The 25268-nt window shown below is 42.1% G+C and overlaps 1 protein-coding gene across 1 annotated transcript in view; it reads left to right on the top strand.

Annotated features, from left to right (window-relative positions):
• wdfy4 (WDFY family member 4) overlaps positions 1-25268 on the top strand; it is a 225644-nt gene that overhangs the window by 22385 nt on the left and 177991 nt on the right. Inside the window, exons 9-15 of the mRNA XM_067972622.1 lie at positions 354-514; positions 5442-5894; positions 6531-6632; positions 7534-7724; positions 14157-14770; positions 17456-17546; positions 24425-24639. Of these exons, the coding sequence (XP_067828723.1) occupies positions 354-514; positions 5442-5894; positions 6531-6632; positions 7534-7724; positions 14157-14770; positions 17456-17546; positions 24425-24639 (1827 nt within the window). The remainder of the gene's footprint in view (positions 1-353; positions 515-5441; positions 5895-6530; positions 6633-7533; positions 7725-14156; positions 14771-17455; positions 17547-24424; positions 24640-25268) is intronic.

The raw sequence follows: 25268 nt of genomic DNA, 5'->3' as shown, positions 1-25268 counted from the left end.
ACGATTCTCTGTTTGCTACAACAAAGAACTCTGTGGCTTTCTGAGTGAATTTGAAAGCTGGTGCGAATTTGGCAGTTTTCCGCTGTGCGTGCATGGCTGCTAGGAACAGGGCTGAGACTGGCCAAATCATGTCACATGTGACTTTAACTGCTAGTATACACTTAAGACTTTCATCCCATCATTCTGGCCTGGATTTAGACTGAAGTCCCTCAGGTAAAAGAACAATGCACTGACCCACACCACCCAATCCCCCTTGTCCAAGATTTTTGACACTGCTTACTCAGTTAATATTTGCATTTTACTTCTAGATAATAATGCAGTCAACCCTTAATTGAACTTTTCTCTCTCATTAGGTGTGATAAAGAACTGGAGAAAGAAGAAGAAAAATTCTTGGAAGAACTAGTTGATTTTTTGAGTTCCCTCACAATATTCGGTCAGAAAGAATTGAAGGTCACACCCTCTATTACAGGTTCTCAATTCCCAAATTTTAAGTTTCAACAACCACCGAAATCAGGTATATTATGTTGCTGTGTACACAAACTATAGCAAGTGTTGCAATTCATTTTGAAACTTTCAGGATAAGCAAATGTGACCATGACTTTTGACACCATGACTGTATGCACTGTATCTATTTGGATGTATCTAGAAGTTCACGTGAGCTCTCTCCATAGTGTTGACAATCTGTAGAGACTCCAGCTTGCTGATAAAGGACTCCATTCTGTAAGCAGAAAGAAATAGTCACTCAGAGCCGCCCACTGAACAGATAATCTGGTGGATAACTGATGATAGGAGTGCTTTTTGCAAGTCCAAACTGAATGGGGCAGGGAATCAGACCACTGCTTCCATTCTGCCATTTGTTTTCCTGATGGAAATGAATTGGAAATAATTAATGTAATAATTAATTCCCCCCCCCGCCATAAAAGGGGGTGAGTTTCCTCCTTCAACAAAAAACAGGAGAATCCATATTTGTCTCTATGATTAGCACCCGCCAATAAAATTGAAAGAACACAAAGGGTTCGATTTTAACCTCTCTGCCCGGTGGGAACAGGGCATGGAAGGGGTTAAGATCGACTGAGTCCACTTATTGATCCAAGGCCGCACTGTTCCCATCCTGCGACATCTTCACCGACTTTCAAGTCGGCCGAGGCTCCTGCTGCAGGCAGGCCGGGGCCTAATTTGAGCCATAAAGTCGCGGCCTGATGACATCATCGGCACCGCGACGTCATTTTAATTTCCGCATTTGGGAGCCTTGAAAACCCTGACCCCTCAACCATGGCGGGAGTCTGCGGAGTGGTCAGAAGAGACCAAGGTAAGTTTGGAAATATAAGTTTTATATGGTATCCTTGTAGGCCAGGAGGGGCACTCCTGCTCATCCTGGTCCCACAAGGGTCCCTTGATCCTCCCTTGCCCCGGGCTTCCTCTCCTGACCTGACCTGACTTGACCTGACCGTGAGCATTCCTGATTTCCCACTCCCCCCCCCCACCGCCCCCCCACACTTACCTCGCTGGCAGCCTGATCCCAACACGACTTTCCACTCCCGCCCACTGGAGATGAGATCATTCCCACTGGCTTTGGGCAGGAGTCAGTTTTGGAGTATTCAAATGAAGCCCTGGAGTTAAAATCTCCCGGTCAGGCGCGTTGCCACTAAGTTTGACCCCCGCGCGCCCGATTTCCGCCCCCGATTCCCACCCCCTCCACCAAGTTAAAATTGACCCCATGGTTTTGAAACATGACTTCTGAGATTGTGATTATGTATTGGAGGGTAAGGGCCATCCCATTTTTCATTAAAAGAGCAATTTCATCCCTACAAAATTGGAAAAATCATGTTAAAAAGAAACAGACTTTGTCATTTTTGGGCAGCCCATTGAAAAGTCCAGTTATCTGGTTCAAAACCCAAACAGATGGCAATCTTAACTGCTAAATATCACATATTTTTGTTGGGGCAAAATGTTTTCAAATGATGTGCTATTTGCAATACTAGTAACAAACCGTCACCAAAACAGCACTTGTGGGACAGCTTTGGAAATCACCTAATCTTTTGCACCTGGGTCACACTTCTGCTTTTTACTCAGACGTGTCATGTGGACTTGCAAGTAAAATACATGGGGTGAACTTTATGACTTGGTCTTCCAGGCATGAAGAGCTTCATGAGATGGGTACGGTTAGCCTGTTGGTTGTGGTACTGGGCTAGCAGCCCAGAGGGTGTCAGTTGTGAAATTAAGTTCAGTAAATCTGGTAATTTGTGGGCTGGCGTTGAAAAATAGGTTGTTGTAAAGACCCAACTGGTTGACTAATGTCCTTCAGGGACGGGAACGTGCCAGCCAACTCACATGACTCCAATCCCACACTATTAATGCCATCAGGTCACCTAAGGATGGGCAAATACTGCTGCCTTGCACATCCCAAGAACAGTTATAAAAATAGATGAAAGTGCATATCGGAAATTTGGGCCTTGATGTCAGTGTACCTGATTCAAAGCTCATGTGATCTTCCACCCATTCATTTTCTGTGGTGTTCTTGGGACTGTTTTATTGCCCCATTTGGAAATGGCACCATTTTGAATCTACCGTGACCTTCCCAGTGTTCAATGACCCTCTCATGATAACCTCAGTGCCTTGTACCTTTCAGTACTTGTGAAAACCATCCATTTTTGCAGAATTATTTGTTTTAAACCCTTTTATTCAGTGTAGGCCGTCCATCTAAATTATTTTAAAGGTCATTGATTCTACTTTGATTATTGATATTTAGAGAGGCAGTATTTCTCATTTCTACACCAGTGAATATGTGGTGGTAGTAATCATTAAATAAATCAACTATCTTATACTCATCCTCAGTTTTTCTACCTAAGCATGATTTAGGGCCCTCACCTCTTCCCTGACTGCCCTCTAATTGTAAGTTTTGAAAAAACTTCTCATTGTTATGTTCGCTTCTACAGCTATGTTTTTCTCCAGGTCTCTGTTTGCCCATATCACTATCCTTTTAACATATTCCTGCATCTTCTTGTATCTATCTCTGTCCAGCCCTGCACCTGTCTCCCTGTAGGATTTCTGGAGGTTGCTTTCCTTGTTATTTTGTTTGCTTGTATCACAGCTGCATCTCTTGGTCCATTTTCACACATTTTTTTTCTTCTCTGATTTTCCCCCTCAAAATTTCTCCCTTCCCCTTTCATGGCCGATCCTACATGGGTGCAATTTCAGTAGGGGTCACTGGGAAATGATCAGAGGCAGGCACCCTGGCCTATTTACCCTTCCTTAATGTAGGGATGCTGCAGTCAATCACAGTACTGGTACTGTTGTCCTAACTGAGACCTGCTAACTCAGGACAGGCCAGGTATCGAACCTGGGGTCTTCCTGGTCTGCATGGCTCAGAGATAAACACTATCACTAAACTATAGGGACAGCCAAAATCAAAAACATTTAGGAACATAGGAACAGGAGTAGGCCATTCAGCCCCTCGTGCCTGCTCCGCCATTTGATAAGATCATGGCTGATCTGTGATCTAGCTTTATATACTTGCCTTTGGCCCATATCTCTTAATACCTTTGGTTGCCAAAAAGCTATCTATCTCACATTTAAATTTAGCAATTGAGCTAGTGTCAATTGCTGTTTGCGGAAGAGAGTTCCAAACTTCTACCACCCTTTGTGTGTAGAAATGTTTTCTAATCTCACTCCTGAAAGGTCTGGCTCTAATTTTTAGACTGTGCTCCCTACTCCTAGAATCCCCAACCAGCGAAAATAGTTTCTCTCTATCCACCCTATCTGTTCCCCTTAATATCTTATAAACTTCGATCAGATCACCCCTTATCCTTCTAAACTGTAGAGAATACAACCCCACTTGTGTAATCTCTCCTCGTAACTTAACCCTTGAAGTCCGGGTATCATTCTAGCACTCCCTCCAAAGCCAATATGTCCTTCCGAAGGTGCGGTGCCCAGAACTGCTCACAGTACTCCAGGTGCAATCTAACCAGGGTTTTGTATAGCTGCAGCATAACTTCTGCCCCCTTGTACTCTAGTCCTCCAGATATAAAGGCCAGCATTCCATTAGCCTGATTGATTATTTTCTGCACCTGTTCATGAGGAGCATTGGGAGCAGTATCTCAGGAAGCTGCCTGTAGAGATTGCTTTTGGCTTTCTTTCATGTTTGCATTGGAAATTTTGAGCAATTATATTTGCTGTAGCTCAGTAACATGAAGGAAAGCCGTGTGACCCTTTCATTGCATAGACCATTTTTATTTTTACTGGCTTCTGGACAAATTGTGATCCACCTCCCTCTCCTGTCACCTCTCTTGGTCCCTCTCCCATCAAATGAGCCTCTAAGTCCCCATCTCAGCTGCTGGTCTGCCTCCCTTTTAAATACGTCAGTTCCCTCTTGCTTTTGGTCTTGCAGATCAGCGAATTCTGTGGAGGCAGGACTACCTCTGACTCCCTTTCATTGTGAAAACATTCTCCGTAACCTTCTCCAACCCTGCAACCCTTCAAGGACTCTGCATTCCTCCAACTCTTGCCTCTTGTACATCCCCCACTTCCTTCGCCCCACCAATGGCGGCCGTGCCTTCAGGCGTCTAGGCCTTAAGCTCTGGAACTCCTGCGCAAACCTCTCCACCTTCTTCCTTAAGACCCCTCCTTAAAACACACTTCTTTGACCTCGCTTTCATTAGCCCTCCTAATATCTCCTTCTTTGGCTCAGTGTAGATTTTTGCCTGATTACCTTTCTGTGAAGAACCGTGGGATGTTTCTCCATGTTAAAGTCACTATATAAATGCAAGTTGTTGTATTCTCAGTATAAGGGTGGACACAAGTAAAGCCCACTAAGCACACGGCCTAAGGGCATATAGGAATTATGCAGCAGCATCTGTGAATTGTAAGGAATCTTACAACACCAGGTTATAGTCCAACTGTTTTATTTAAAAATCACAAGCTTTCGGAGGCTTTCTCCTTCATCAGGTGAGCGAGTGTCATTTACCTGAGGAAGGAGGAAGTCTCCGAAAGCTTGTGAATTTAAAATAAAATTGCTGGACTATAACTTGGTGTTGTAAAATTGTTTACAACTGATACAATGCGTTTGAATTAGTGAAAAGTAAGTTTAAGTATTGGGAAGAGCGTCTTCACTCAAAGGGTGATTAGTGTTTGGAATGAGCTGCTAATCAAGGATTCAGAGAGCATTTGGATGCTAGACTGAAGTACTCAACACTAACTTCTGTAAACACACACATTTTAGCGAAGTGTTCAGCAGGAATTATACGAGTCTCTCCCTATGGTGAGAATAGAATACATTGAAAGGGAGTCTGGGATAATCCTGCTTTGATTGAATAAATTCCACTTTTTCTTGGTCCTTGATTTTCTTACGTTTCTGTAGCACATTAATGATTTAAACGTTTTTTTGTTTTGTGTATCTCACTTTACTGCAAACAACTAACACCTTCTTTTGTTTCAATTTCAAGGTACAACTGTGAAAAACCTCCAGGCTTTCAAAGTCTTGCAATCTGTATTTTTAAATGCTGATTGTTCCTGTGTCTCAGCGATTATACTGAGCAGCATCAAAAAGATCTGGAGCTGGAACAAAGCCAATTTCTTTCTGCTGGAATGGACACAACAAGCACTCTTTCAATTTGCTGAGGTGATTTACCTCAAGTCACGGCCTGTGCAGATTCAGTATTTTCAGATGCTGCGGTTTGTGGTCATCGACCTGTCTTACGTTCCTCATGAAGTCTTTTCGAGAGTGCAGGCCATAATCAGGGAGAACCTTTCTCCAGCCTGTGCCTTGCTGGCGCTTGAGTGTGTGCTGGACATTGCCAAACATGACCCATTGCTCACTGTTGTGTTCAGGGAAACCAGGCTCCTGGAGATGCTCCTCACCCAGCTTCAAAGATATGCAAAATTCCTGAGGAAAGCAGGTAACAACCATGATCTTTATCAACTATCTCTATGACTTTAGGACCTCCCTCTGTGTCCAGACATGGCAATTAGAAAATGCAGGGCTCGATTTACCTGGGTGCATTGGGTTACTTGGAATATTGGGTTGCTTGAGCAGCAAGATGTGCACATTCATAAGGTCTGATTTTCCATCTCATTAATTTAAAAAGAGTATAGCCTGGCATGAGTGAGTTCAGTTATCATCAATGCTGACATTAATTTCTCATCTTTATTTGCTTTGAATTATTAAATAGGCTTTGTTAAAAGGATTTGGTTATTTTGATCTGCTGTGGTCCCAAGTATTTTGCTGGTCCAAACATTACAGGGCTAACTTGGTGAGGCTGCACTCCTGGAACGGAGCCTCACTGAACAGGGTTGGAAAATCAGGTCTCTAGCATTAGAGCCCTATCTCTGTCCTGCACTCCCATCCAACAAGGCTCCATTACAGGATTTCAGACTTGGCGAATTTGCCCTTAAAATTCTTATTAGAGGAATCGGTGCATTTACTGGGATTAATGTGCATCACATTAGTTTTGTTAATTTTCTGTCTTTATCCAAAGATTCGTGTTTGACATTTGTAATTTATTTAACATTTGCATTTCCTAACAAACCTGCAGGGAACAGCACATCTTCCAGTGAACAGCAGCACCGGAGAGAGGCCTCGTGTCTGATGTTAAAAGTTGTGGCAGTCATGCTTCAAGGCTCTGTGAAAAACATTGGTAAGTTCCACGAGTTGGTGACACTGTTCACGTCAATGGTCCTTAATGGAATTGTACCTTCAGTATAATACCCTCTTTTACTGATTTTAAAAGCCAGAGTTTCCCTCAATTTTTTTAAATAAGCCTGGAAGTTACTCTCTGCGATGTTGGCTTAACACTTTGATAGAATGTTCCTCTAACCACTATATTAATGTAGATGTCATCTGTTCATTTTAAACGGGTTAAGGTCTCCATTAAAATAGCAGATAGCGGAATGTCTTAAAAACACAGTAGGCATTTCTATGCTAACACTGTGATTTCTAAGCTGCAATGTTTTCGATTTGTTCCGACTGTTAATCCGTTTTAAATACTATCCATTAGAATCTAAAATGTGTAAATCTGAATACTTAAGGTTGTTATTATTGTCGTATCTTCTCACTGTTCCCCTGGAGCACAGTGTGAGGTAGTGGAAGGGTTCACAGGCTGGTTAACAGGTCAGGACATGAATACACCTTCCATGTCCATAACAATCTTTATACCAACTGATAGGGTTGTTAGTCCTACATGGCGGGAGGGTTTTCTCTCATGTATCTCACTGGATGTCAACCCAGAATTTGGAACACTAACACCAGGAGCACTAACAATACAAATTTAGTTCTTTCAGGGACATAAGGTCCATGGAGATAATAGGTTGGAATACACACACCCGCAGGAGATAACGATTTAGATCTTTTCTTAAAAAAAAAACTTATTATCCTTCCTTCCTCTCTGTTGGTCCCTCTCCCCCAGTTAGTATCTCCTACCTATATGCAGGTAATCAACCTCTGCCAGTACAACTCTATCATTGGCTGTCTTGCCCCTACATTTCCCGCTGTAAAAGCCGCAGTATAAGTCTGACTGACCTTTCCCCTTTTCTGTTTAGTGATTCTTCGAGAATACGGGATGATTCCCTACATCAAAATTTTTCTCGACGACGAGTTCTATCGAAGCCATGCGCTGAGCATCTTGGAACAGCTGTTCATTGTGAATGCAGAGGAGTACGTGAGCGTAGTGATTGGAGTGTTGTGCTCAGCCACTCAGGGAGAATTAATGCTGAAACTCGACCTTCTGCAGGTATTTTACGATTATTCTAAGTTGTCTTGTTCATTGGCGTGATAACGGGCAGAACTAGAAAATGCTTAATTTTTCTCTCTGCCTCAGGGAGATTCACAACACAATAGCAAATTTTCCAGGTAAAGTGGTAATAAATGAAAATATTAAGTAAACTTCAGCCCTATTGAACTTCACATTGTAAGCCGTAGTTCAGTGTCAATCTTTTATGTAGTGAGGCTTAGAATGATTAATTTTGTAATGTAAATGTAGTTGGTACAGATATTCCAGTTGAAGGAAGATGAAACATGTATCATGGGTTTCTTTGGGTTTTGTCCATTGCTGCGCTATCTGGTGTGTCCACACCAGGTGTTAGAAACACACAAACACTATTATCAGTGAGCAGAGTTGTCGGGCTATGGTTATTTGTATAACTTCCCTTAATGACGCCAAAGGATCTTTTGTACCGGTATCCTTTTGTTGGTCTGTGGCCTCAGATTGTTGGAAATAATTGATAGATCCTCTCCATTTGTTAAATTCCGATCTATCAGAACTCTTTACTAGATTAATATTAACACTAAGGTTAGATTTTTCAATCCAATAGGAACTCTGCCAGGTCGATGGTGCTGTGACCTATTGCACCCACATCTTGCCCTATGCTCTGATACTGTTGGATCTTCTGGGCTCAGGTTCAGTCATATATATGTAGCAGGCCCCTGGCAGAATTTCCAATACCACCAGAAAACAGAGAGTAGGCATTAAGGGTAGCTACTCAGGTTAGGAAAAGGTGGGAAGTGGTGTTCCACAGGGATCGGTGCTGGGACCACTGTTGTTCACAATTTACATTAATGATTTGGACTTGGGAATCGGAAGTACAATTTCAAAATTTGCGGGCGACACTAAATTGGGGGGTGTAGTTAATACAAAGGAAGAATGCGACAAAATACAGGAAGACATTAACAAACTTGCAGAATGGGCGTGTAATTGGCAAATGAATTTCAAAATAGATAAGTGTGAGGTGATGGATTTTGGTAGGAAGAATAAGGAGGACACATACTGCTTGGATAATAAGAGTCTAAATGGGATAGAGGAGCAAAGGGATCTAGGGGTACAGATACACAAATCACTAAAAGTAGCGATGCAGGTTAATAAGGCCATAAACAAAGCAAACCAAACACTAGGGTTCATTTCTAGAGGGATAGAATTGAAAAGCAGGGAAGTTATGTTAGACTTGTATGGAACCTTGTTTAGACCACACTTGGAGTATCATGCACGGTTCTGGTCTCCATATTATAAAAAGGATATAGAGGCATTGGAAAAAGGTGCAAAAAAGATTCACAAGAATGATACCAGAACTGAGAGGATATTCTTATCAGGAAAGGCTGAACAGGCTGGGGCTCTTCTGTCTCGAAAATAGAAGACTGAGGGGTGACCTGATAGAGGTCTTTGAGAAAATGTTTCCACTTGTGCAGGTGTCCAAAAATAGAGGTCATAAAAATAAGATAATCACTAATAAATCAAATAGGGAATTCGGGAGAACCTTCTTTCCCCAAAGAGTAGTAAGAATGTGGAATGTGCTACCACAGGGAGTAATTGAGGCGAATAGTATAGATGCATTTAAGGGGAAGCTTGATAAGCACATGAGGGAGAAAGGAATAGAAGGATATGCAGATAGGGTTAGATGAAGAGGGGTGGGAGGAGGCTCGTGTGGAGTAGAGACAAATTGGACCGAATGGCCTGTTTCTGTGCTGTAGACTGCATGTAACTCGATGTAACTATGAGTTGCCCACCTTAGGTGGGGAATAGGGAAATTGCTGTGGCCCTTGTGTGACTGGCAGTGTTGACTGAAGTAAAAATGTTATCTTAAAATGTATTTTTTTGAATGTCCCACATTTCCCCGTGCAATCAATCGCTCTGTAGGGTGGCTCTTAAATGTCTAAAGCCCCTCCCCCCCCGCCTTCTTAGCAACACCGTGCACCAAGAATGCAACAGTGTCTCTGACGACTGCCGTTGCTAAGGTGTTAATGACAGGCCATACATTTGTCGACATATTCTCCAATATTTGAATACGAGAGTGCATTCAACATCTGCCATTTACCCCGCCTGAAAATCAGAAAATCCTTGAAGTGACTGGAGGGCTGAGTGACTGGCTCCTCACCACACTTCCTGCTCTTGCTTAATGGGCCATTGATGTTCAACAAATGGAATTTGAGTTGTCAGCGACCAACACAACTTTTTTTTATGTTTACAACAATAACTTGCATTTATATAGCGCCTTTAATGTAGTGAAAGGTCCTAAGGTGCTTTACAGGAGCGATTATCAAACAAAATTTGATGCCGAGCCACATAACGAGATATTCGGACAGGTGACCAAAAGCTTGTTTAAAGAGGTAGGTCTTAAGAAACGTCTTAAAGGAGGAGAGAGGGATAGAGAGGCAAATAGGTTTAGGGAGGGAATTCCAGAGATTCGGGCCTAGGCAGCTGAAGGTACGGCCGCCAGCGATGAACATCAGAGATGCGCAAGAAGCCAGAATTGGAGGAATGCAGCGAGTTGTAAATGGATTAGGATACAGAGATAGGGAGGGACGATGCCATGGAGGAATTTGAAAAGTGATAAATATGAAAAGATAAGATGCATGATGAGGGTTGTTTGAACCCTGGTATCCTCTCAATTTTTCAGGGAGAGGAAAACTTGGTTTTCCAAACGAGCCAATGTAATGGTGCTACTGGTGCGTGCAGTGTCATTGCAATGGATTCTTGCTGCACCCACCAGTGCACTCATGCTAATTGCTCATCTAGAGGTTACCACAACTGCCTGTTCTCCAACTTCATGCATCCACTCAAAATAGCAAATTGGACTTTTAAGAATCACAACAGTGACTACACTTCAAAAGTACTTCACTGGCTGTAAAACGCTGAGGTTGTGAAAGATGCTACTTAAATGCAAATCTTTCTTTCTTACTTACTTTGCTTATATGCAAGGATATTTGAAAGAATATTGCAGTGAAAATCCTGTCATAAATTGATACTCCTTGTAGCCTACAAAAAAGTTTGTATATTCAGCATGAGTAAATAAACAGCAAATTATAATTTTATACATATAAAATATGTATTTATATGATTAAACTGATTTATTAACCTAAATCTAGTGAGTGCATCTAATTTTGACAAATTGTGAAACAGTCACAATATAATAAGCGACTGAATTTATTATCTGTGCCCCTCAGGATCCTTATTGTGTTACACACAAATTCAGATTGATTTGCTAATATATATTTAGCTGGTAACCCAAAATAAATGTCATTATACCTCTACATTTTGAGGTTGACACATTGAAAATTGCGTGCTGTATCAAATTACAGAATGGGAGGTAAATTTGCTTATGCGTAACTCAGTTTGTGTTTTACAGATTGAGGCCAGAGGAATATTAAGTCACCGCGGATTAAAGTGTATCTGTATTAAAGGTTGTACCAATAAGGTTATCTATGGCCTTTGCTGAAAGGTGTCAAAACCATTTGCTTTACTTCTATTAGGTTTTATTAAATTTATGCTCTCTTTATAACCTGTGGTTCTTGTAAGCATTTGAATTACAATAATTTATTTCTTGCATTGTTTATAACAATAGTTTCTCACAGCTTCTCCTCATTGAGGTCTTCTATTCATTTGGAATGCAGTATCCAGTGTCCATGAGCTGACTGGTGTTTGCGCTGTTAAATCCGTTTTTTGTTAACTAGCAACATGTAGAACCAGATAAACTGTGACTAGAAGTTTGCTGCCAGTCTGCAGAAACCAGATTTAACAGCGTGAAAAGGCTCCCGAAATCTAAGTTAAAAGACTAAAGTGAAAGACTAAGTTCAGTTTTCTACCATACCAAACCAAATCCTAAATGTGCAAGGGACATGCTGTGAGAGATGCTTCATTGGCAAGCAAACAGGTCATTTAATGTGGTTTTCTTTCTAATCCTGAATCATTTACTATGCTTGCTGGTCATTTTAAAATTTGAACGTTCATCTAGATCGGGGATGCACACACTACAGCCTAAGCTGTGGCTCAGTGGTAGCACTCTCACGTCAGAAGATTGTGGGTTCAAGTCCCACTCCAAAGACTTGAGCACAAAATCTAGGTTGACACTCCCGTGCAGTACTGAGGGAGTGCTGCACTGTCAGAGGTGCCATCTTTCGGATAAGACATAAGAACATAAGAAATAGGAGCAGGAGTAGGCCACACGGCCCCTCAAGCCTGCTCCGCCATTTCAATCAGATCATGGCTGATCTTTGACATCAACTCCACTTTCCTGCCCGATCCCCATATCCCTTGATTCCCCCTAGAATCCAAAAATCTATCTATCTCAGCCTTGAATAAATTCAATGACTCAGCTTCCACAGCTCTCTGGGGTAGAGAATTCCAAAGATTCACAATCCTCTGAGTGAAGAAATTTCTCCTTATCTCAGCCTTAAATGGCTGACCCCTTATCCTGTGACTGTGCCCCCTAGTTCTGGACTCTCCAGCTTAGGAAACAGTCTCACAGCATCTACCCTGTCAAGCCCCCTCATAATCTTATATGTTTCAATGAGATCACTTCTCATTCTTCTAAATTCCAGAGAGTATAGGCCCATTCTATTCAACTTCTCTTCATAGGACAACCATCTCATCCCAGGAATTAATCTAGTGAGCCTTTGTTGCACCATCTCTAAGGCAAGTAGGTCATGTTACCACTTCCTTAATAATGGATTCCAGTATTTTCCTGACGACTGATGTCAGGCTAACTGGCCTGTAGTTCCCTGTTTTCTCTCTCCCTTCTTTCTTGAATAGCAGGGTCACATTTGCTACCTACCAATCCATTGGGACAGTTCTAGAATCTAGGGAAATTTGGAAGATCATAACCAATGCATCCACTATCTCTGCAGCCACCTCATTTAAAACCCTTGAAGCCATCAGGTCCAGGGGATTGGTCAGCTTTTAGTCCCATAAGTTTCTCCAGTACTTTTTCTCTACTGATATTAATTACCTTAAGTTCCTCACTCTCATTAGCCCCTTGGTTCCCCACTATTTCTGGTATGTTTTTTGTGCCTTCTACTGTGAGGACAGATACTAAATATTTGTTTAACGCATCTGCCATTTCCTTATTTCCCATTATAATTTCTCCAGTCTCAGCCTCTAAGGGACCAACGTTTACTTTTGCTACTGTCTTCCTTTTTACATACTTGTAGAAGCTCCTACAATCTGGGTTAAACTGAGGCCCCGGTCTGCTTACTCATGTGGATGTAAAAGATCCCATGGCACGATTTCAAAGAAGAACAAGGGAGTTCTCCCTGGTGTCCTGGTCAATTATTCATCCCTCAACCAACATCACTAAAATAGATTATCTGGTCATTATCACATTGCTCTTTGTGGGAGCTTGCTGTGCGCAAATTGGCTGTCACGTTTTCTACAGTGACTAGGCATGAAAAGTACTTCATTGGCTTTAAAGCGCTTTGGGATGTCCTGAGGCCGTGAAAGGTGCTATATAAATGCAAATCTTTCTTTTTAATGCCGCATCTGGTCCATAAATCCTGACATTGCTGCCCACAAAACCCAATCAACTCAGTTCTATTTGCACTTGTATTGATTACTCCCTAGTTTGTCTTTTTTAAATATCGTGTATTTGGAAGTTTGAGAAGGACTGTTCCTAGCCATGTTGCCTCATTGATGGATAAATCCTGAAACAGAACACAAAGATCTATTAGTATCCACAGCTTGAGATATATGCAGATTGATCAGAACATTAATTGGAGAGACTGGAGAAGCTGGGATTGTTCTCCTTAGAGCAGTGAAGGTTAAGGGGAGGTTTAGTAGACGTGCTCAAAATTATCAGGGGTTTTGATAGAGTAAATGAGGAGAAACTGTTTTCTCTGGCGGAAGGATCAGTAACCGAAGGACACAGATTTAAGGTAAGAGGGGAGACGAGGAGAATTTTTTTATGCAGCGAGCAGCATGATAATCTGGAATGCACTATCTGAAAGAATGGTGGAAGCAGATTCAGTAGCAACTTTCAAAAGGGATTTGAGTAAATACTTGAAAAGGAAAAATTTGCAGGGCTATGGGGAAAGACGGGGGGAGTGGGACTAATTGGATAGCTCTTTCAAGAGCCAGCACAGACATGATGGGCCAAATGGTCTCCTTCTGTGTTGTAAGATTCTATGATCAATTTAAACTTTATATCTGATACAAGAGACTCCATTGTATGCCTCAAATCGGTCCACAAAAGCAAAATGCTTGGATACTCCTGAACTAGATTGTGTTTTTTTTGTCTCAGTGCATTGTTTCCCAATGCAGTATACTGATGTTTTAGTAAAGGGACTTGTTTATGTTTAACATCACAGCTGTTCTCTGACTGAGTAATATATTACAACTGCTGCTGTATAATGGAATGTGCAGTTTAGTGCGATAACCTGTGTATCTATTCTCGCATTGCAGTCCCTGTTAAATGTTCTGGGAGTTCCAAAAGCTCGTACTGCATTCAGGACCGCCGGAGGATTCAATGCATTGCAATCTGTGTTGGCTGACATGGAAGGAGCGTTATGTGACACACCTTCAGGTAATTGGGCCTCGGTGGATCAGAATGACATATGGAACCTTATCCAGTCAACACTCTGTACTCTTACTGTTGCCTTGCATTCCGACCCTGTCAACAGTTACTTCTTCAGAACTCAGGGTCAGTTTGACAAAATAGCGGATGACCTCAGGCTTTTTGGTTGCTTCAGCAACGAAGGAGGAAGATTAAAATATTCGTTGGATATTAGTGCCTGCAGAAAGTATGAAGAGTTTCTGAAATTAGCTCACAATTCCACAGAGGACATTCTACCATCTTTGAAGAAATGTGTTAAAATATTTGATTTCCTGGACAGAATGGCCAAAGACACGTTATCTTCTCCCTGTTCTACTCAGCATATTGGGGAAGCTCTTTCTCGAAAGCACAGTGAATCGTGCAACCAAAGTGATGTGCCAGAGATGGCTGGGAGTCGCCATGATGTATCCAATATCACTGAAGATCCTTCAGAACAACTGTTTGCTGCCGATCCTGAGGACAGGTAGGCCACTGACAAGTCAGTAACTGAAACAACAGTTATAAAAACTGCAGTATTCCTTAGTGTACACTTGAGTAGGAATATATAACTGACATGTAAGTCTACACTAAATCCTCCTTATTGCACATTAATCATCTAATGTTTTTCCTTATAGTAACGTTGCATAGTTTAAGTACAGATATTCTAATTAATGGAATTACCAACTGCACGTCATGTGACGTTGGATCTGGTGGAAGATTCTGCTTAAATCCTTAAAGTAACTTCTTCATTCTCCCTCAGGAAGTTCCTTGCTTTTGCATGGTTTGGTGAAGGAGATTGCCATAACCAGTGCATGGCACATTGATAACCATTCTGTATGAGAAAATTCTTTTGATTGGTGTTTGATGATTCTTATTGGACAAAAGGCAATTCTAATTAGCCCGATTTGGAGTGATCTCATTTGAGATTGATGTTCGAATAGTTTTCAATCGCACCCCTGTTCTTTTGTAATAAATTCTGAGCTTCATATAATGAAATAGTGCCACTGAATAAGTCTCTCTTGCTGGGGGACATGTCTTTCCTAAGGCTACAGAAAGAACTGACTCGATTTCTTAATTTAATAAGACTCCAGTACATCCTTATGAGAAATTTCCAAGGCTCATCCCTGAGGATTTATTATTAGGAATGAGTGGCAAAGTGAAATTCCGATTCAATTTGAAATCAGCTGTTTGGATGAATTTGGGAAAACCTGAGTAACCAGACATTGGATTCTCTCAAACTGGTGATTCTGACTGTTACAGTGAAAATTTGCTGTCTCCAATCAAAAGACTGATGTCTCAAACCTGCATGCGATGTCCTGACAGAATAAGACTAATGTAAGGAGATCACTTGTTAGATTACGAATCTGGAAGTCTAATATCTCCTATTATTAAGGTTAAGAAGGCATACGGGATACTCTCCTTTATTAGCCGAGGCATAGAATATAAGAGCAGGGAGGTTATGCTAGAACTGCATAAAACACTAGTTAGGCCACAGCTTGAGTACAGTGTACAGTTCTGATCACCACATTACAGGAAAGATGTGATTGCACTCGAGAGGGAACAGGGGAGATTTACGAGGATGTTGCCAGGACTGGAGAATTTTAGCTAAGAGGAAAGATTGGATAGGCTGGGGTTGTTTTCTTTGGAACAGAGGAGGCTGAGGGGTGATTTAATTGAGGTGTACAAAATTATGAGGGGCCTAGATAAAGTGGATAGGAAGGACCTATTTCCCTTAGCAGAGAGGTCAATAACCAGGGGGCATAGATTTAAAGTGATTGGTAGAAGGACTAGAGTGGAGCTGAGGAAAAAAGTTTTCACCCAGAGGGTGGTGGGGGTCTGGAGCTCCATGTCTGAAAGGGTGATAGAGGCAGAAACCCTCAACTCATTTTAAAAAGTACCTGGATGTGCGCCTGAAGTGCCGTAACCTACAGGGCTACGGACCAAGTGCTGGAAAGTGGGATTAGGCTGAGTGGCTCATTTTCGGCCGGTGCACACACGATGGGCCGAATGGCCTCCTTCTGTGCCATCAATTTTCGATGATTCTATGATTATCTGAATTATTGCAAATGAAGTTCAGGTTAAAAAGTTTGAACTCAGAGAAGCAGGAATGTTCATTTGTGATCGCTGGATCTCAAGATGTTTGTACATGGGCTGGTTTACCAGTCGGTCAAACAGGTTTGAAGACCTCATACAATCACAATGGTTAAAAGAGAGGCAGTTATACTGCTGCTTTCATACTGATGCAAAAGTGGCAGCACAGTTTAGGAGCTATCTGAGTGCACGAAAGTCCCAAGCTATCAGGCCCCTCCAACCTTGACCTCTGACCCAGTAATTACCTCCAGCTTTGCCATTGTCCTAGCCGATATTAATCCTTCAACCAACAGCACGAAAACAGATTATCTGGTCATTATCACATTGCTGTTTGTGGGACCTTGCTGTGTGCAAATTAGTTGCCGCGTTTCCTACATTACAACAGTGACTGCACCTCAAAAAGTACTTCATTGGCTGTAAAGCGCTTTGGGACATGCTGAGGTCATGAAAGATGCTATATAAATGCAAGTCTTTCAAGTCTTTATTAGATACCAGTTTAAATAAGACTGAATAGTTTCCTCTGATTTCAGAGGTTTTTTGCGAGAGTTTTTTGTCAGAGTATCAAATACTGTGGCCATGGTACTGTTGGGAAGTTGAGAGCACCAACTTGGAAATTTAGTTGTCCAAGATTGAATAATGTAGACTGTAATTGTAGGTTGATGCCCTGAATTCCCTTTGGAAGACAAGAACACTGACAGTATAGATTCTACATGTTGTATTGAAAGGTGCAAGTGTGATGGGCTAGATGGTTGTGCCTTATTCCGTAGTCTGTTATTCAAGATTGAATTGGCAACCAAAACTGCTCGATTTATAGTTCTACAAAGAACATAACTTATTCTTGTTCAGCTTATACTTGTGGAGTTACGAATAAGTAGGATATATTTGGAAGGGTGGGTTTTGTATGAGTCCCACTTAGCGGGAGCACAGATAAGAGATGGAGGTAGGCACTCCTGATTTTCTGATGTCCTCCACATCTCATTCTCCGGTCTGCTGTCCCAGTGAAACCCATCGTCTTGTATTTATTATAATGAAATATCCAATGATATGGATTTACAAGTTTGTGTTTATCTTTATAAAGGTTTGCTGCAGACCCTGTGATTGTCCATCCAGGTGCTATTTGTGTCATGATGGACCTATTACCAAATATAAACTCTGAAGAAATCCCTCAGGTATCTACCAAACACAGTAAATGATTTATTGTGATGTGTATAATCGTAATTGAGACTCAAATATGTTTACCTCCTACAAATTTTCAGAGAAATCTACTGTTGCCTCAGTGTCATAACCTTCATTCATAACTCTTTCAGGAAGAGTAGGGGTGGAGGGGGGAGAGGAAGATGAAGATGAAGATTAAGGTAGTGCTCCTTTACTCAGAGAGTGGTTAGAATGTGAAACTTGCTATCACATGGAGTAGTTGACGCAAATAGCAAAGATGCATTTAAGGGGAAGCTACATAAGTACACGAGGGAGAAAGGAATAGGGGATATGTTGATAGGCTTAAATGAAGTAGGGTGGGTGAAGGCACATGTGTAGCATAAACACCGGCATAGGCCAGTTGGACCGAATGGCCTGTTTCTTGCGCTGTTAATTCGATGTACTATGTACTAACTATACTGAATAGCTGTGCTACAACTGCCCTATTTACAAAAAGGCACTGCACCTCAGGGAGGATATATTGACCTTGGATGGGGTACAGCACAGATTCACCGAAATTATACCAGGGCTTAAAGGGTTAAATTATGAGGACAGGTTGCATAAATGCGGCTTGTATTCTCTTGAGTAAAGAAGGTTGAGGAGGGCTGATCTAATTGAGGTGTGTAAAATGATAAAGGGGCTTGATAGGGTAGATATAGAGAAGCTATTTCCTCTGGTGATAGAATCCAGCATATGAGGCCTTATAATTAGAACCAGGCCATTTAGGAGAGAAATCAGGAAGCATGTTTTCACACAATGAGTAGTGGAACTATGAAATTCTCTTCCCAAAAAGGATGTGGATTGCTGGATCAATTGAAATATTCAAGAGTGAGATCGACGGATTTTTATTAAGTAAGGGTATCAATGGATATGAAGGCGTCCCTGATTTCCATCGCTCTGCCATTGGCGGCCGGGCCTTTAGCTGCCTACATGAGAACATAAGAAGTAGGAGCAGGAGTAGGCCATACAGCCCCTCGAGCCTGCTCCGCCATTCAATAAGATCATGGCTGATCTTTGACCTCAACTCCACTTTCCCGCCCGATCCCCATATCCTTTGATTCCCCTAGAGTCCAAAAATCTATCTATCTCAGCCTTGAACGTATTCAATGACTCAGCATCCACAGCCCTCTGGGGTAAAGAATTCCAAAGATTCAGAACCCTCTGAGTGAAGAAATTCCACCTTATCTCAGTCTTAAATGGCAGACCCCTTATCCTGAGACTATGCCCCCTAGTTCTAGACGCTCCATCCGGGGAAAACAACCTCTCAGCATCTACCCTGTCAAGGCCCCTCAGAATCTTATGTATTTCAATGAGATCAACTCTCATTCTTCTAAACTCCAGAGGGTACAGGCCCATTCTATTTAATCTCTCCTCATAGGAGAACCCTCTCATCCCAGGAATCAATCTAGCGAACCTTTGTTGCACCACCTCTGAGGCAAGTATATCCTTCCTTAGATAAGGAGACCAAAACTATACACAGTGCTCCAGGTGAAGTCTCACCAAAGCCCTGTACAATTGTAATAAGACTTCCTTACTCTTGTACTCCAACCTCCTTGCAATAAAGGCCAACATGCCATTTGCCTTCTTAATTGCTTATTGTACCTGCATGCTAACTTCTGGTGTTCCTTGTACAAGGACACCCAGATCTCTTTGAACACCAACATTTAATAGTTTCTCACCATTCAAAAAATATTCTGTTTTTCTATTCTTCCTACCAAAGTGAATAACCTCACATTTCCCCACATTGTACTCCATCTGCCACCTTCTTGCACACTCACTTATCCTGTCTATATCCCTTTGAAGACTCTTTGTGTCCTCCTCACAGCTTACTTTCCCACCTAGCTTTGTATCGTCAGCAAACTTGGATACGTTACACTCGGTCTCTTCATCTAAGTCATTAATATAGATTGTAAATAGCTGAGGCCCAAGCACTGATCCTTGCGGCACCCCACTAGTTACAACCTGCCAACCTGAAAATGGCCGTTTATCCCGACTCTCTTTTCTGTCCGTTAACCAATCCTCTATCCGTGCTAATATTTTACCCCCGACCCCACAAGCCCTTATCTTGTGTAACAACCTTTTTTGTGGCACCTTATCATATGCATTTTGAAACTCCAAATATACTACATCCACTCGTTCCCCTTTATATACCCTGCTCATTACATCCTCAAAAAACTCTTATCAAAAAGATCATAACCAATGCATCCACTATCTCTGCAGCCACCTCTTTTAGAACCCTTGGGTGTAGGCCATTAGGCCCAGATTTATCGGCTTTTAGTCCCATTAGTTTCTCCAGTACTTTTTCTCTACTGATATTAATGACTTTAAGTTCCTCACTTTCATTAGCCCCTTGGTTCCCCGCTATTTCCGGTATGCTTTTTGTGTGTTCTACTGTGAAGACAGATACAAAACATTTGTTTAACGTCTCTTCCATTTCCTTATTCCCCATTATAATTTCTCCTGTCTCAACCTCTAAGAGACCAACATTTACTTTTGCTACTTTCTTCCTTTCCTTGTAGAAGCTCATACAATCCGTTTTTATATTTCTTGCTAGTTTTCTTTGATATTCTATTTTCTCCCTTTTTATCAAATTTTTGGTCATCCTTTGCTGGGTTCTAAAAACCCACCCAATCCTCAGGCTTACTGCTCTTCTTCGCAACATTATAGGCCTCTTCTTTTAATCTAATACTATCCTTAACTTCTTTTAGTTAGCCCTTGGTTCCCCACTATTTCTTAACTATAAACTACTCCCACCAATGTTTTCTGCCCCTTGTTGCTTCTTATTTCCGCTCATTCTGATTCTACTTCCTGATCCTCCGAGCCTAGATCCTTTCTCACAACTGTCCTTTACTATCAGGGCTACCTCCCCTCCTTTTCCATTCTCTTGATTTTCGAAGCGTTAAGTACCCTGGAATATTTAGTTCCTAACCTTGGTCGCCTTGCAACCATATTTCTGTAATGGTTATTAGATCAAACCCATTTATCTCTATTTGTGCCACTAATTTGTCTATCTTGTTACAAATGCTTTGTGCATTCAGATAAAGAGCCTCTAACTTTAACTTTTTAACTGCCTAGTCCCTAATCTCTGGAATTCCCTCTTTAAACCTCTTCGCCACTCGACCTCTCTCTCCTCTTTAAGACACTCCTTGAATCCTTCCTCTTTGACCAAGCTGTTGGTCACCTGTCCTAATATCTCCTTATGTAGCTTGGTGTCAAATTTTGTTTGATTACGCTCCTGTGAAGTACTTTGGGATGTTTTACTATGTTAAAGGTGCTATATAAATGCAAGTTGCTATTGTTGTTGATATGGATCAAAGGCGGGTAAATGGAGTTGAGGTACAGGTCAGCCACGACCTAATGGAATGGTGGAACAGACTCGAATGGCTGAACAGTTTACCCTGTTTGTATGCCTCAGCCTGCTATCACCCACCTAGATCATTACTTCATTTTATAAACTGGAGACCTAACTTTCCAACTTTTAGGTGTGACAGTTTTATTTGGTAACAAGGCATTTTTTAATACAGTGACTTTGAATTAGAAGACAGTTTGGTGAGACGTCCCTTCACATCTTTGTGGCTGTTCCATGGCAACACCAGCAAAGGTGAACTATGCCATCCTGCTTTGCATTAGATCAGTCAAGTAAAAATTTGCCTGAAGCTTTATTCATTGAACAGGTTATTTATTGTGTAAATCGGCCAAGGAACCACAAAATCCACCTTGAGTTATATTCCAGTTATCTTAAAGAAACACTCCAGGATAGCATTTTACAATGCTGTAATTAAAGAGGTGCCTTACACCAAATATATTTTCTTTTTTATATTGTGATTTATCTTTGCTAAACATGACAAATACCAGTTTGATTCTGATGGTGTATTTCTGTCCTGTTCCCATCATTCAACTGGTTTCCAGGAAGGCTGAGCCACTGTGGAATAGTGTTGATTGGAACTCTTTCTGGCCCCTCCCTTGCTTGTATTTATTCACTATCATATCCCACATATCAATGTACTGCCCAACCTCTGGATTCCATAGTGGATGCAGATGGTGGACCAGTGACATAGGGTCGGTGAGCTGCTGATTGGTACCAGGTCTGGTGTGTTATTTCGCACATAATTTGATTGCATTACTTTCTGTGAACCGTTATCCCCTACTGTGTGCTCTGTTTAGACAATGTAGGATGTGTTCACCCAGCCCGTGGTCCCAGTATAGAGTGACACTCAAAATGAGTGCCATTCAGAGAAGGGCTACAACAATGTAGTGCCAATTAACTGACCAGCCCTCCCTTTGACTATGGCAACAGCGAACTTATTCTTAGTTGCATGTGCAAAATTTAAATATTTTTGATGTATTTAAAAAAAATTGTTTTCCTCAGATGCACTGGGTGTAATTTGAACCTAACTCGTCGGGCGGGAAACCCATGGGATCCCGTGGAACAGCAGTTTTACACCCTGCCCAATATTACGCCATTGACTTCGATGGAGAGTAAAATCGGGTGGGGTGTAAAGCCAGTGTTGCACCCGACCTGGTCAGTTTCCCGACGGGCGGGTTAGGTTAAAATTACCCCCATTGTTTACGTGTGAAGCATGACAGATCATGACTCACACATGACTGATGTTCACGTCAACATTTTTAACACGTTTGACACATGTTAAGTGGCCCAAAGCAGTGGTCACTTGTGGCAAGTGTACATCATGGAGCACAAGTCACTGGTCTGGAGGCCATATCTTTCATGCAAATAAACATAATTGGACAAAATAATATGACATACAGAACAAACAATTGGCCCCTTCTCATTAGCTGAGTCTGTGTTAAGGGAGAGCACTGGTAGTGGGGTATCAAAGGTGAGGAGAGGCACCATCGTTGGAGGGTCACCGTGCAGTCTATGAGCATAATGACACTGAGGGGTTACTTTATACTGTGACGGTGATGTGAAATGGTTTGAGGGTGTCCATCTACACAGAAGTGGCAATATAACTGAGCGGGTCAGGTCAATGATCTGACTTCCCAGTGCATCAACAGGATGAATGTAAGACCACCCCTGGTATGCTCACACCATTTGGAATTTGTACCAGATTTTTTTTTATTCGTTCATGGGATGTGGGCGTTGCTGGCGAGGCCAGCATTTATTGCCCATCCTTAATTGCCCTTGGGAAGGTGGTTGTGAGCCGCCTTCTTGAACCGCTGCAGTCTGTTTGGTGAAGGTTCTCCCACAGTGCTGTTAGGCAGGGAGTTCCAGGATTTTGACCCAGCAACGATGAAGGAACAGCAATATATTTCCAAGTCGGGATGGTGTGTGACTTGGAGGGGAACGTGCAGGTGGTGTTGTTCCCATGTGCCTGCTGCCCTTGTCCTTCTAGGTGGTAGAGGTCGCGGGTTTGGAAGGTGCTGTCGAAGAAGCCTTGGCGAGTTGCTGCAGTGCATCCTGTGGATGGTACACACTGCAGCCACAGTGTGCCGGTGGTGAAGGAAGTGAATGTTTAGGGTGGTGGATGGGGTGCCAATCAAGCGGGCTGCTTTGTCTTGGATGGTGTCAAGCTTCTTGAGTGTTGTTGTAGCTGTACTCATCCAGGCAAGTGGAGAGTATTCCATCACACTCCTGACTTGTGCCTTGTAGATGGTGGAAAGGCTTTGGGGAGTCAGGAGGTGAGTCACTCGCCGCAGAATACCCAGCCTCTGACCTGCTCTTGTAGCCACAGTATTTATATGGCTGGTCCAGTTCAGTTTCTGGTCAGTGTGACCCCTAGGATGTTGATGGTGGGGGATTCGGCGATGGTAATGCTGTTGAATGTCAAGGGGAGGTGGTTAGACTCTCTTTTGTTGGAGATGGTCATTGCCTGGCACGAATGTTACTTGCCAATTACGAGCCCAAGCCTGGATGTTGTCCAGGTCTTGCTGCATGCGGGCACGGACTACTTCATTATCTGAGGAGTTGCGAATGGAACTGAACACTGTGCAGTCATCAGCGAACATCCCCATTTCTGACCTTATGATGGAGGGATGGTCATTGATGAAGCAGCTGAAGATGGTTGGGCCTAGGACACTGCCCTGAGAAAATCCTGCAGCAATGTCCTGGGGCTGAGATGATTGGCCTCCAACAACCACTGCCATCTTCCTTTGTGCTAGGTATGACTCCAGCCACTGGAGAGTTTTCCCCCTGATTTCCATTGACTTCAATTTTACTAGGGATCCTTGGTGCCACACTCGGTCAAATGCTGCCTTGATGTCAAGGGCAGTCACTCTCACCTCACCTCAGGTGCAGTATAAACCCAACCTTGTGTGAATCCATATTTTAAAATGACTTGGAATTACATAGAATTTTACAGAAGAGAAACAGGCCATTTGGCCCAACTGCTCTATGCCGGCGCTTATGCTCCATACGAGCCTCTTCCCACTCTACTTCATCTAACCCAAAAGTACCCAAATGATTTAGAGGGTCTCCTGAGGAAATTTTCTCACTGTATTTTTCAATGTTTCCAATGTTAGTAGTGGACACTCCCATCTGCTCTCTCTTCACATTAAACGTGACGAGCTGTTGTGACTATGTGTCCAAACATGGATGCCCAGAGCTCCTACCATTTGCAGCACCACTTGATCATTAACATATTCGTGCAATACACACCTGCTCTAATTTAACAATATTAAAAATATGTAACTCATGCATTTGTGCAATTAATATGTTATTTAGTATTATTTTTAGACTTTGTTTGAATAGTAATCTAAATGTGCCATTTAAAATAAAGTCACCATAACTCGTAATAGGGTAAAATCACAATAGGATGTAGAGTGTTCAGTGCCCTGTGTCTTACTTATACTTTGCTATATGAGCAATAACAACTTTATCTTCTGTCCCCTTCAGTTATCCCTGGAGCTGCAATATGCAGTGGCTAATTATATTCTATCGCTAGTCAAATCAGACAGGAACCGACAGGTCATGTGTGGATCTGGACTTCTGACGGTCCTGGTAAATCGCTGCAAGGAGGCGTTGGCCGATAACTGCAATCCTTTACACTTACCCCTCATCAGGATTTTCGAGAAGCTAGCTTGCCAGGCTATTGAACCATCAATACTGAGGTATTGTCTTTCCCTTTGTTGTGTACACACACCGATATTGAATGTTTTTGATATAATGTGGAGATGCCGGTGATGGACTGGGGCTGACAATTGTAAACAATTTTACAACACCAAGTTATAGTCCAGCAATTTTATTTTAAATTCACAAGCTTTCGGAGACTTCCTCCTTCCTCAAAACATTTGCCTGAGGAAGGAGGAAGTCTCCGAAAGCTTGTGAATTTAAAATAAAATTGCTGGACTATAACTTGGTGTTGTAAAATTGTTTTTGATATAGTTAGTAAAGCCCGTTTAAATATTGTATTATTGCTCTTTTAAAATCCTGATATGGATGTAATTTTCGTGCAACAAAATGTTTTATTTTATTGGGGCAGTGTGCTGGTAAGGCAGGGAGGTGTTGTAAGTGTTAATACTGGTGATAAATTTCACAGTTGAATGCAAGGCGAGTATCTCGCTCTCGTACAGTGCGGGTTCCCTCATCCAGAGCCCCGTCAATTCCCCATCCTTACTTGTTGTCAGTTCTCTTGTCACAATTTGTTTCGAAACTGTCCCATGTCTCTTGCTGGATTATGTTTCTCCCTGATAATGAGAGAATAATAGATTCAAAATCAGGCGGGCCCTCAATCAACATC

This window comes from Heptranchias perlo, chromosome 36 (assembly GCF_035084215.1).
Source record: "Heptranchias perlo isolate sHepPer1 chromosome 36, sHepPer1.hap1, whole genome shotgun sequence".
Classification (NCBI taxonomy): Eukaryota; Metazoa; Chordata; class Chondrichthyes; order Hexanchiformes; family Hexanchidae; genus Heptranchias; species Heptranchias perlo.
The sequence above is the reverse complement of the archived record's forward strand: the minus strand, read 5'-3'. Positions and strand labels throughout refer to the sequence as shown.